This window comes from Festucalex cinctus, chromosome 7 (genome assembly GCF_051991245.1).
Source record: "Festucalex cinctus isolate MCC-2025b chromosome 7, RoL_Fcin_1.0, whole genome shotgun sequence".
Classification (NCBI taxonomy): domain Eukaryota; kingdom Metazoa; phylum Chordata; class Actinopteri; order Syngnathiformes; family Syngnathidae; genus Festucalex; species Festucalex cinctus.
This window is the reverse complement of record NC_135417.1, coordinates 17,474,632-17,488,029: the sequence shown is the minus strand read 5'-3', so window position 1 is coordinate 17,488,029 and position 13,398 is coordinate 17,474,632. Positions and strand designations below refer to the sequence as shown.

Genomic DNA, 13,398 nt, shown 5'->3' with positions numbered 1-13,398 from the left:
ATATGTGAATTTTAATCTTATTTGTATTATGAATGTATTCCTCATAAAAATGAGACGTTTCATTTGTTGTGAAACAGCAGCATCTGGTGGACGATTGAAAAAATACCCCAACTTCCCATACGGGATGGGAGAGAAAAGGGACAAAAGATTCACCAAGTAGCAATAATAAGTAATAAGAGGATATATCACAAAATAGACAACAATTGGCATTTTTGTTTTGCTATTTAATGTGCTTTTTTACAAGAAATTAAATAAAATCCATGTATTCTGCGAAACTGTTTAATAAAAACTATATACATATTTACAAGTGAAAAATTGGACAATTATTCAATGAGTTCAATGTGAGAAAAACGTACAAAAAGTTCGTCAAGTCAATGGCAACGTGACCGCTTGGTCACCTGTGAAAAGAAAGACGGTGACGTCACAGAAGGACAAGTTCTTCTTCTTCCCTTGTCCAAACTTGACTCGATATTTTTTTATTCTCCTCTCAAGAAGCTTCTTCCAGGTTTTTTTCTCCCATTCTCTCTCCTTTCGTTATTTCTTTTCTTGCTTTTCTCTCTCCTTCTTTTCTCTCCTCTCGCACGCCTTCTTGTCTTTATTCTGCTTTTTGATGCGCTCCTCTTCCTTCTTTATCTGCTGCTTTAGTTTATTCTGATCTTGGGCCACACACAGCCTGATATGTCGCCATGCGTTCTCTTCATTGGCCTCTCGCAGCATCTCGTCTGCATCGCTCAGTCCGTCGCTCTTGGGTGACGTCTGTTAAAATGAAGGAGAGACACCAGATGTCAGTTCATCTAACAATTCAACAGTCATCCATTTATTGTTGGGGTCAGGTGAGCTGCATCATAATTGCTGGGTGAGGGAAAGAGTCAAAAAGTCTACACAGTACACACCCCTGTTCAAATGTTAGACTTAGACTTGACTTTATTGATCCCTTTGGGATGGCTCCCACTGGGAAATTTACATGTCCAGCAGCAATGAGAACATATAATAAAATTAAAAATAATTCAATCAATCAATAAATAAGGTTATTACACCAGGGATTGAATTAATAATAATAATAATAATGATAATAATAATAATAATAATAATAATAATAAAAATAAATAAATAAATAAATACATAAATAAATAAATAAATAAATAAATAAATAAATACAAATTCTATCAATCAACAAATAAGGTTATTAAACCAGAGATTGAATTGTTTTTGTGATATAAACAAAATTACACCAAGATAAATCATGTCAAAACTTGTTTTTCCTCACAATGGGAATAATAACCTAGACAAACCAATTCAAGAAGAAAAAACAAACAAACTATTCTCTAGGGGGATTTAAAAAATGTCTCAGTTTACAGGTCTGTGAAAACAACATCACTAAATTTGTGACACTAGTGGTCAATAGCAAATTAAAAAAAATAAAAAAAAATCTACCTGTTGCTGAAACGAAGGTTTAATCTGTTGACCAGTGTGTAATTAAGGGAACAAGCATTGTATTGCAGAAGTGGGAACATCATTATAATGATTGCAAACCCATTTAGAGTACGCAGTATTGTGAAAACTAACTGGTTCATTTTTAACAAATAGCTAGTAAATTATTCATTACAAGATTTTTTTTCTGGGGAGGAAAAAAAAGTTACAAGAACGCATATAGTGCATTCAGGCTAATGCGATGCTGCACGAAAAATGACGCAAAAAAAAAAAAAAAGAAGACATTTTTAGTAGGCTATGCATGTTCGAAAATACTTTTGACTTACCATGATGATAGAATTATTGTAGAACTCGGAAGGATGGAGGATGGATGGATGGATGGATGGAAGTTGATGAAGATGAGTGCCCAGCTGCTCACTTCTCTCGTCTGTGCTCGGTGATTAGCTGTCAACAGATGCATAGTCCGAAGTGTTTACGAGACCCTCAAACTGTCCAACATATAGGACCATACATCAAATAGCATATCGGGTGTGGCAAATATGATGACGTCGAATGTATGTCAGTCATACCTCTGACGTTGTCCGGAGGGACATAATCGCCATTCCCCATGTTAGCCATTTTAGCTAGGTCGGCTAAGCTAAGCTTTTGACCAAAACCCGCTATTTACTTCAGTCTGCTCAACATTCGTCAAGAGCAAAATACATCTTATTTTCTGACATTAATTTTCTGTGTTCAACCGAAATTTGGCAACAACCAAATGTTTTTTATCCACTGGAAGAATCAACTTAATACCCACTGTTTACATCTTCGTTGAGTTATCGCTTGACGGGCACACTCGCAAAATACTAGCAAAACAATGTTTTAGTGCATTACCGCCACCTACTGGTGGGTAACGTGCATTGTTTATGCCTACTACAGGCCCTGTGCGCATGCGCACGCATGCATCCGTGGGTAATTTCTGGGGTTTCCCACTGGTTTTCCCACTGGTTCCCAATTTCACTCAAAAAGAAAAAAAAAAGAAGATAATCTTCGTTGTGCTGTTCAGAAAAATCTTGGGACAACAATGAGAAAAATTATCTGGGCATACAAGTTTTTGTATGTTATAATATGAAAAGCTTTATTTTTTATTTGGTTTAATTTTAAAACTGGCATGAAATCAACAATTACTAGTTGTCGTTTTTACAGTGTGATAGATAGTAGTAACACACCTCAGTTTATTTCCTAGGCCATTCCATAAATATGTAAATAAACCCCAGAAATTACCCACGGTTGCATGCGTGCGCATGCGCACAGGGCCTGAACAAGGCTGTGAGCACGGAACTGGATTTGCGACTCAGAAAAAAATGCTGTTTTTGTTTTTAAACTGCTTAGTGGGCATAAACAATGCACGTTACCCACCAGTAGGTGGTAGTAATGCACCAAAACATTGTTTTGCTAGTATTTTGCGAGTCCGCCCGTCAAGCGATAACGCAACGAAGATGTAAACAGTGGGTATTAAGTTGATTCTTCCAGTGGATTAAAAAAACATTTGGTTTTTGCCAAATTTCGGTTGAACACAGAAAATTAATGTCAGAAAATAAGATGTATTTTGCTCTTGACGAATGTTGAGCAGACTGAAGTAAATAGCGGGTTTTGGTCAAAAGCTTAGCCGACCTAGCTAAAATGGCTAACATGGGGATTGGCGATTATGTCCGGAGGTGCAACGTCAGAGGTATGACTGACATACATTCGACGTCATCATATTTGCGACACCCGATATGCTATTTGATGTTTGGTCCTAGATGTTGGGCAGTTTGAGGGTCTCGTAAACATTTCGGACTCTGCATCTGTTGACAGCTAGTCACCCAAGCACAGACGAGAGAAGTGAGCAGTTGGGCACTCATCTTCATCAACATCCATCCATCCATCCTCCATCCTTCCGAGTTCTACAATACTTCTTTCATCATGGTAAGTCAAAAATATTTTCTAACATGCATAGCCTACTAAAAATGTCTTCTTTTTTGCATCATTTTTCGTGCAGTATCGCATTAGCCTGAATGCACTATATCCGTTCTTGTAACCCACCCCAGAAAAAATCTTGTAATGAATAATTTACTAGCTGTGTGTTAAAAATGAACCAGTTAGTTTTCACAATGTTGCGTACTCTAAATGTGTTTTCAATCATTCTAATGATGTTCCCACTTTTGCAATACAATGGTTGTTACCTTAATTAAACGCTGGTCAAGCGATTAAACCTTAGTTTCAGCAACAGGCGGATTTTTATTTATTTATTTATTTTTTAATTTGCTATTGACCACTCGTGTTACAAATTTAGTGAGGTTGTTTTCACAGACCTGTAAACGGAGGCATTTTTTTAAAAATCCCCCTAGAGAATAGCTTGTTTGTATTTTCTTCGCCTTCAATTGGTTTGTCTAGGTTATTATTCCCATTGTGAGGAAAAAAAAGTTTTTACATGATTTATCTTGGTTTACTTTTGTTTATATCACAAAAACATTTGAACAGGGGTGTGTACTGTGTAGACTTTTTGACTCTTTCCCTCACCCAAAGCCAGTAATTATGATGCAGCTCACCTGACCCCAACAATAAATGGATGACTGATGAATTGTTAGATGAACTGACATCTGGTGTCTCTCCTTCATTTTAACAGACGTCACTCAAGAGCGACGGACTGAGCGATGCAGACGAGATGCTGCAAGAGGCCAATGAAGAGAACGCATGGCGACATATCAGGCTGTGCGTGGCCGAAGATCAGAATAAACTAAAGCAGCAGATAAAGAAGGAAGAGGAGCGCACCAAGAAGCAGAATAAAGACAAGAAGGCGTGCGAGAGGAGAGAAAAGAAGGAGAGAGAAAAGCAAGAAAAGAAAGAACGAAAGGAGCGAGAACGGGAGGAAAAAGCCTGGAAGAAGCTTCTCGAGAGGAGAGCAAAAAAGAACTTGTCCTTCTGTGACGTCCCCGTCTATCTTTTCACAGGTGACCAAGCGGTCACGATCCCAATGACTTGATGAACTTTTTTTCCCCCATTTACCTCATTGAATAATTGTCCAATTTTTCACTTGTAAATATGTATATATATTTTTTTATTAAACAGTTTGGCAGAATACATGAATTTCATTACATTTCTTGGAAACAAAACATGCAAAATGCCAATTGCTGTCCATTTTTATGATATAGGACATGAAAAAAAATCTTCAAATTGAATGGTGGCACAGCATTATATCTCCTTTTGGAGCAGCTCATCAAAGCAAAAACAGTTTAACTTATTGAAATGCAATTTTTCATTATGTTGAATAAGTAGTCCAAAAGTTACAATATTTTTGGTTAAAAAAGAAAGAGAGAGAGAAAAAAACATGACAACAACCTTTACACATAATTACATAATCATAACAGCAACCACCCAAACTGATATGGGTGCTAATGCTTTGCTTAACAAACTTAAAATCCTTGAAAAAGTGCTGTTTCACACATATTTATGGAATGGTCTAGGAAATGATGTAAGGTGTGTTACTACTATCTATCAGACTGTAAAAACGATAACTAGTAATTGTTGATTTCATGCAAGTTTTAAAATTAAACCAAATCAAAAATAAAGCTTTTCATATTATAACATACAAAAACTTGTAAGCCCAGCAAATTTTTCTCATTGTAGTCCTAACTAAGATTTTTCTGAACAGCACAACAAAGATTATCTACTTTTTTTTTTCCTTTTTTAGTTAAATTGGGAACCAATGGGAAAACCAGTGGGAAACCCCAGAAATTACCCACGAATGCATGCGTGCGCATGCGCACAGGGCCCGTAGTAGGCATAAACAATGCACGTTACCCGCCAGTAGGAGGCGGTAATGCACCAAAACATTGTTTTGCTCGTATTTTGCGAGTCCGCCCGTGAAGATGTAAACAGTGGGTATTAAGTTGATTCTTCCAGTGGATAAAAAAGAACATTTGGTTTTTGCCAAATTTCGGTTGAACACAGAAAATTAATGTCAGAAAATAAGATGTATTTTGCTCTTGACGAATGTTGAGCAGACTGAAGTAAATAGCGGGTTTGGTCAAAAGCTTAGCCGACCTAGCTAAAATGGCTAACATGGGGATTGGCGATTATGTCCGGAGGTGCAACGTCAGAGGTATGACTGACATACATTCGACGTCATCATATTAGCCACACCCGATATGCTATTTGATGTTTGGTCCTATATGTTGGACAGTTTGAGGGTCTCGTAAACATTTCGGACTCTGCATCTGTTGACAACTAGTCACCAAAGCACAGAGAGAAGTGAGCAGTTGGGCACTCATCTTCATCAACATCCATCCATCCATCCTCCATCCTTCCGAGTTCTACAATACTTCTTTCATCATGGTAAGTCAAAAATATTTTCTAACATGCATAGCCTACTAAAAATGTCTTCTTTTTTTGTGTTTTTTTGCGTCGTTTTTTCGTGCAGTATCGCATTAGCCTGAATGCACTATATGCGTTCTTGTAACGCCTCCCAGAAGAAAATCTTGTAATGAATAATTTACTAGCTGTGTGTTAAAAATGAACCAGTTAGTTTTCACAATATTGCGTACTCTAAATGTGTTTTCAATCATTCTAATGATGTTCCCACCTTTGCAATACAATGGTTGTTACCTTAATTAAACGCTGGTCAAGCGATTAAACCTTAGTTTGAGCAACAGGCGGATTTTTATTTATTTATTTATTTTTTAATTTGCTATTGACCACTCGTGTTAAAAATTTAGTGAGGTTGTTTTCACAGACCTGTTCTGTTCTGAAAGATAATCGTTTTTCAATCGAATCGCAACTTGTGTATCGAGATACATATCGAATCGGCCTCATGTCAGAGATTCCCAGCCCTAGTGTGTACTGTGTAGACTATTTGACTCTTTCCCTCACCCAAAGCCAGCAATTATGATGCAGCTCACTTGACCCCAACAATAAATGGATGACTGTTGAATTGTTAGATGAACTGACATCTGGTGTCTCTCCTTCATTTTAACAGACGTCACCCAAGAGCGACGGACTGAGCGATGCAGACGAGATGCTGCGAGAGGCCAATGAAGAGAACGCATGGCGACATATCAGGCTGTGCGTGGCCCAAGATCAGAATAAACTAAAGCAGCAGATAAAGAAGGAAGAGGAGCGCATCAAGACGCAGAATAAAGACAAGAAGGTGTGCGAGAGGAGAGAAAAGAAGGAGAGAGAAAAGCAAGAAAAGAAAGAACGAAAGGAGCGAGAACGGGAGGAAAAAGCTTGGAAGAAGCTTCTCGAGAGGAGAGCAAAAAAGAACTTGTCCTTCTGTGACGTCCCCGTCTATCTTTTCACAGGTGACCAAGCGGTCACGATGCCAATGACTTGATGAACTTTTTTTCCCCCATTTACCTCATTGAATAATTGTCCAATTCTTCACTTGTAAATATGTATATATTTTTTTATTAAACAGTTTGGCAGAATACATGAATTTCATTACATTTCTTGGAAACAAAACATGCAAAATGCCAATTGCTGTCCATTTTTATGATATAGGACATGAAAAAAAATCTTCAAATTGAATGGTGGCACAGCATTATATCTCCTTTTGGAGCAGCTCATCAAGGCAAAAACAGTTTAACTTATTGAAATGCAATTTTTCATTATGTTGAATAAGTAGTCCAAAAGTTACAATATTTTTGGTTAAAAAAGAAAGAGAGAGAGAGAAAAACACGACAACAACCTTTACACATAATTACATAATCATAACAGCAACCACCCAAACTGATATGGGTGCTAATGCTTTGCTTAACAAACTTAAAATGCTTGAAAAAGTGCTGTTTCACACATATTTATGGAATGGTCTAGGAAATGATGTAAGGTGTGTTACTACTATCTATCAGACTGTAAAAACGATAACTAGTAATGTTGATTTCATGCAAGTTTTAAAATTAAACCAAATAAAAAATAAAGCTTTTCATATAACATACAAAAACTTGTAAGCCCAGCAAATTTTTCTCATTGTAGTCCTAACTAAGATTTTTCTGAACAGCACAACAAAGATTATCTACTTTTTTTTTTTCTTTTTTAGTTAAATTGGGAACCAATGGGAAAACCAGTGGGAAACCCCAGAAATTACCCACGAATGCATGCGTGCGCATGCGCACAGGGCCCGTAGTAGGCATAAACAATGCACGTTACCCGCCAGTAGGAGGCGGTAATGCACCAAAACATTGTTTTGCTCATATTTTGCGAGTCCGCCCGTCAAGCGATAACTCAACGAAGATGTAAACATCCATCCATTTTCTTGACCGCCTATTCGTCACAAGGGTCGCGGGGGGTGCTGGCGCCTATCTCAGCTGGCTGAGGTGAACATAGTTTTTGCTGTAGTTTTGCTTATGGTAGGAAAGAGAAGATAATTGTGATGGACATAAAATGCATTTACTCCAACATCTATTTGGTCCAAGCAAATCCACAGTGACGCATAGGGCTCTAATGTTTACAATTTGTGCACAATGAAAATGCAACGTAGCTCTTTCTTTTCAGCATTCAATTTCCATAAAGTGCTGGACTTGCATTATATCTTGTGGGACTGTGAGCCCATATTTTGGATGCAACCACCGTGAACACACCTAAAGCATATTAATTTCCTCAAAGGCAGTGATTGTGATGATCAACGCTTTTAACAAATTAAAGCAGCGCAGCAGTTCATCAATACAAGTGCCAATGCAAAGGTGTGTAGATGCAGATACACTTGTGCTTAAAACGGTCAATTGGGAAAAGCTGTGTTTGTTTTCTTGACCTTTACTTAACCCCGGACAGGTCAATATCTTCCAGCTGCTTCATCAGCGCTTGTCTTCATGTGTGAATGAAGGTGAGCTCTTTGCCTTCCTTGAAGTCTATTTCTGTCACTGTTCCTCTCACCTGAGAATTGGAGGGGAAAGAACCCCATTAGAATTTAAAAATTAATTCAGCTCAGCAGTCAACAATCATTCTGTGAGACTTTTGTATTATTAACCGCTGGCAGTTAATTTAATATTTGATTTTAGCACCACATAACAGTGCCCGTAGATTCATTCAGAGACATTCTTCTGTCATTGATGAACTCAAGTGGAACTATACAATAAACTATATAATAAACAATAAACCAGGGGTGTCAAACTCATGTTAGCTCAGGGGCCGCATGGAGGAAAATATATTATCAAGTGGGCCGCATCGGGAAACTAATGGTATATAACTTAAAAACAATTGCTGTCATTTATACGCAGATTTTCGTGGACCAGCCCGAAATTACGGAGCTCAACTGTAATGATATTGTTCCGAAAAATAACATGAATAGAAAAAGGAACCCGGCAACACTTTGCCAGTATACGTTCTGGATGTGTTAAATCGACCTGTTTTGCATATATATTGTTCCCAGAATGCATTGTGTGTCGCAGTTAATGATAAGGACGTTAATCCTTGTCATATCTATTTGTGTTACCAGTAATTGAATTTGTGTTGCATTTAACACGTTTATGTGATTACAAAAAATTAATAATAATTAAACAAACCATAGTTTAAGTTGTCTGTAATAATAATAACATTCAGGATGACGATTCCCCATACAAGTTGCATTGCTCATCTGAGGACTGCTTGTGAAATTATAAATTTATATGTTTTGATTGTGGCCGGCTGATTAATCAGTCCGACATTACAATTTATTTTATTTTTTTTTTACTTTACAAAATCATCTCCTGCGCCTTTTGCGGGCCTGATCCGGCCCGTGGGCCATATGTTTGACACCGCTGCAAAAAAAACTAATAAATGACAGGGTAACAGCAAGTCAGAGCTATAGAAACTTTGCCTATAGGCTTAGGTTGGACAAATACAGTAATTCCCTGTTTGAAGTTCAGAGAGAGCGCATAGGTGACAGCTAATCTGAGCGAATCAATGTGCTTCGTGCAGCTCTTGAATTAAAGTTTTATTGAGTAGTAAACTAGGAGAGCATGCTTCAGTGCACAAACATGGTTAGAGAAATCAATATCGTTGTTCACAAAACAAGAATCAAGTTTAGTTCTTTACTCGACGGTCAGGTTGGTCAGAAGTCCCACTCCACACTCTGATTGCATCTCGCAATGTTCCATATTGTGATATATCATATGTTAATGCAGCAAATAGGGGATAGAAAGTAAGATACAAGAGAAAACCAGGTTAGAGAGAAAGGTATTATTTCAAGAAAAGAAAAAAACTATGTTGCCTAGGTGAGATGCTAGTGAGAGCCAGAGGGAAATGTGTGAATGAAATAAAAGGCAAAGGCGGAAGTGAAAGATTATGGACCCAAAGTGAGAAAAAAGGGCTACGACAAGGAGCTGAGAAGGGATGATGAGGACAACAGGATGTGCTTTAATGGAGAAAGAATATCGCATCTGGCCACAAGTGGCACTCACAACACCTCCAGCAACAACTTACAAAATCAATCTCCAAATCTTGACTTTTAAAACAGTTTGAAAATTCACTTTGCAGTCCTACTTTTTTATATGTCACAAGCTCTAAATTTGGAAATGTAATATCACAATACATAATTGCACTGATATTTAATTCATATGCTTCTTTATTACAAAACATTAGGCCTGCCGCCTACTATGTAGAATATATTTACTTCAACTTGAACATCGTAAAAATTGACAGGGCTGAAATAAATACTTCTCAACCATGGTGCCTCCCTCACACAAAAGCACTGTGCAGTCAACAAAAGTAATAGCTATTAAATACGAAAATACAGGAGGAGACCTGCTGGTTCCAAGCGCCACAGTACTCAGTAAAGGCACTCAACAAATAACTGTACATTATGGAACACATAAGAAAGGTCAACTGTTATTTATAGCCTGAACATAGTGAGGCATTGTGGGAGACTTCATCTTCACTCTGTCACCGATTCAGTCACTATTTTGAGTTTGTGTCAGGTAAAAACAAAAATATTAAGGGTTGTTGAACTTTATATTTTCTTTATATTATTTGTTAACAAAACAAACTTCTTTTTTTTTAATCTGTATTATGTATTTAATATATTTTTAAATGTCACTATTTCAAATGCACTTTCAATCTGAAGGCATCTGATGTTTTACCATTGTGAGATTATTCCATTACTACAAACTGAACCCATGTGGTGATTTGTTATAGCATGCATTTACTTTGTATTTCATTACTTATTTCATAACGGTATTTATTGATTTGGACAACATCCACAGCAACAGTGATTAATGTCACTTAGCGGGCTGCATTTTCTCTACACCGAGATAGTGCCTGCCTGCCGCACTGAAGGAATGACACTGTTCTTTTGTCTGTGACTCCGCCTCATCACAAAGGCCTCTTCAGTGGTGTGGTTTAACCTGGGGTGTTCCTCAAAGATTGTCGTATTGCTGACATGCCACAACTCCTTACTGTTTTTCCACAAACATCATCCACGGCCATTCTCCGCATGTTAAGCTTCCTCACACATTCTTCAAACATGCTTATTAGGTTAATTGAAGATTATAAATTGTCTGTAGGTGTGACTGTGGGTCCACATGCCCTGTCAAAGAAAAAGATGCAGTATTCATCCACTGGTTATACTTGAGTCTTTGAACTTGAATCTTCAATTTGAGCGCTCGTTTAGGACACTGAAATTACATCAATACTTTTGGATCAGTTACTCACACTGGTGAAATATTTATTCCTTTGTCTGCATCTAATTCAGTTGGGACGTCACTCTTCAGAAATTTCAGATCATTAAGGATTATTAAAAACAAAAAGGCACAGTAAATTTTAAATGGATGTTCACTATTTTGCAGACATTTAAAAAAAATGTATTCATCCATTCATTTTCTATATGTGAATTTATATTAATAACATAACTTCTGCCTAGCCCAGTCCTTCTCAAATTGGTGGGTGTTCTTGGAGCATGTTGTATTTATTTATTTATTTATTGCCGTACTAGAAGAAAGTGCAATTGCACATCCACCACACTAGGTGACAGTGGTGCTCTCATTAAGAGAGTGTGCAAGGTGTATTAGTACATTCTGCACAGGTGTATTTACAATAATTTCATAGACAAATGATTCTAGCAGCGGCGAGTTGGGGGTGTGTGGGACGCAAAATATTTTCTTTTGTCTGGTGGGGCGTAACAACAACAAAAAAAGAAAAAAAAAGAGATGCATGGCTTTGTAATTTGGATCACAATGTTGACATAACTGGAAAAATATATATACAATATCTGAAGCTTTGTCATTTTTGGTAAAATTTCAAGTAGTTTTTCAATTATCCAGCTCACAAATTGAAAAAATTAGCGAGGAATAGCGCATGCCTCCACTCAGACTCAAACTTTTGATTAAGTTTCATGCATTGCTGGGAATGCTGGATAATTATCATATAAAAAAAAAAGATAATAATAAATAGAAAAAAATGGCTATATATGCACCTTTAGCAAAATGCAATGTGATCTTTTTCATTTGACAGTAAAAAATCCTTACCAAATTGTACAACTTCATAAATACTCCCTTGCATTAATCTGACTTTTATCATTAGAATTGTGAAATATTAATTTAGGAAAAAAGGGAAATGTGTACAAGATCTTATTCTTCTAGCTTTATCAGAACTTTAAAAGTATTCAAAACAATGGTATGTATATCCAGATGATTGCAAGATGTCAATGACCTCTTCCTTGGGCCAGGCTTGACCCCTTTGAAAAGTTTAATCGAAATCTGATATATAGAGATGATCAATGCGCAATTTTAATCGAGGTAGTCATCATGATGTTTTTTTTAGCTTCCCTTTCTGATGCTGTACCTTATTCAACTTCCTACCCTCCCCCATTAGGTCCTCTCCCCCTCCCCTTACCCTTCATTTCCCTCCCACTTTCTCCCTCTGACTCTAAAGAGCACTCAGTCTCGGCTCTCCCTTCACTTCCCACTCCAACATGTTGGCAGGAGGAGGAGGAGGATGCTGCGCTCAAACCTTGGCGCGTTCTTGCCACCTCTTCGGCCAGCGCACGGTACCTCTGACTCAGAGCCACCTTTCACTTGTATCAGCCTGAAGGAATTAAGAAAGGAGGGGGGTAGCCAGGTCCCCCAGGTTCCACAGGACATCAGGAGCACCCACATCAGGATCCCCAGGAGGAGCAGCAGCAGCAGGAGGAAAGTAGAACACGGCAACTGTCCCTCATCTGTAGTGGAAACTATTACCTCGGACGTCAACGCCTCCGCTGGTTTCTCTGACACTTCTCCCTTTTCGGCTCCGAGATCCATGTGGCAGGAGGCAATAAGGAGGAAGCGGTACCTCCTGGACCAGGCTGGGGAGTCTGGTGAGGGGGACAAGGGAGGTCAGGAGAGGAGGAGCAGATCCCAGGACTGGTTGTATGAGTCGTACTACTGTATGAGCCAGCAGCATCCACTGATTGTGTTCTTGCTGCTCATAGTGATGGGAGCATGCCTGGCGCTGCTGATTGTGTTCTTTGCATCAGGACTGGTAAGTTCGACAGCTACACGTATATTATGTAAATGTCATCAAACATATGTAAAGTCATCACTTTCAATTCGGCTTAACAACAGTTATGTTCTGGGGTTGGATCCAAAAAACGCAGACACAAATAAGATTTTAACTCTTTATTCGCATAACATTGAAAGGAGTAGAACTAACTTGACTAGACGAGAAACAACGAGAATGTATCGAGAATCACGAGACACTAAGCTAACTTGGGCCGCGGAGTTGGACATAGGAACAGAGGTAATAATCCAACAAAAACACACCCTCCTCAGACAAGTTTATATAGACAGCGAATCGAACTGATTGGTTGTGGCTAGAATTGTGGGTAACAGGACTGACACGGAATTATCTGATTGGCTGTTGACCAGATAAAGAGATTAAATATTCCTGACATCACATAGCTGCTGACATCACATAGCGTCTTACCAGTTGAAACTAGATGGTGGTTGCATCAGTTCAAAACAGACACTTGACCTCACGGTCATGACCCAAACATAACCC

General features: G+C 38.1%; 3 protein-coding genes and 1 long non-coding RNA gene across 6 annotated transcripts in view; 3 read left to right on the top strand and 1 right to left on the bottom strand.

Moving 5' to 3' along the window:
- Window positions 1-281: 281 nt before the first annotated feature.
- Window positions 282-2,256, bottom strand: LOC144022187 (uncharacterized). Its single transcript, XR_013284285.1, has 3 exons — window positions 2,001-2,256; window positions 1,758-1,875; window positions 282-756 (listed from the first exon to the last, which is right to left on the bottom strand). It is a non-coding gene; the product is annotated as an uncharacterized LOC144022187 (long non-coding RNA).
- A 456-nt stretch (window positions 2,257-2,712) lies between these two features.
- On the top strand, window positions 2,713-4,468 carry LOC144022944 (uncharacterized). The gene is made up of 3 exons (XM_077528171.1): window positions 2,713-3,142; window positions 3,268-3,378; window positions 4,079-4,468. The coding sequence occupies exons 1-3, from the start codon at window positions 3,119-3,121 to the stop codon at window positions 4,433-4,435; spliced, it is 492 nt and encodes a 163-aa protein (XP_077384297.1). The 5' UTR covers window positions 2,713-3,118; the 3' UTR covers window positions 4,436-4,468.
- Window positions 4,469-5,305: 837 nt separating this feature from the next.
- On the top strand, window positions 5,306-6,860 carry LOC144021764 (uncharacterized). 2 transcript variants are annotated; one of them, XM_077525880.1, is made up of 3 exons: window positions 5,306-5,554; window positions 5,636-5,787; window positions 6,428-6,860. In XM_077525880.1, the coding sequence occupies exons 2-3, from the start codon at window positions 5,785-5,787 to the stop codon at window positions 6,782-6,784; spliced, it is 360 nt and encodes a 119-aa protein (XP_077382006.1). In that variant the 5' UTR covers window positions 5,306-5,554; window positions 5,636-5,784; the 3' UTR covers window positions 6,785-6,860. The 2 variants fall into 2 exon arrangements, with proteins under 2 accessions (XP_077382006.1, XP_077382004.1); XM_077525878.1 differs by lacking the exon at window positions 5,306-5,554 and having other exon boundaries at window positions 5,607-5,787.
- Window positions 6,861-12,287: 5,427 nt separating this feature from the next.
- adcy2a (adenylate cyclase 2a) overlaps window positions 12,288-13,398 on the top strand; it is a 38,450-nt gene continuing 37,339 nt past the window's right edge. Inside the window, exon 1 of one of the 2 annotated variants that reach the window (XM_077527045.1) lies at window positions 12,288-12,879. In XM_077527045.1, coding sequence (XP_077383171.1) covers window positions 12,355-12,879 — 525 coding nt within the window. In that variant the 5' untranslated portion in view covers window positions 12,288-12,354. The remainder of the gene's footprint in view (window positions 12,880-13,398) is intronic. The other variant, XM_077527044.1, reaches the window with a different exon arrangement.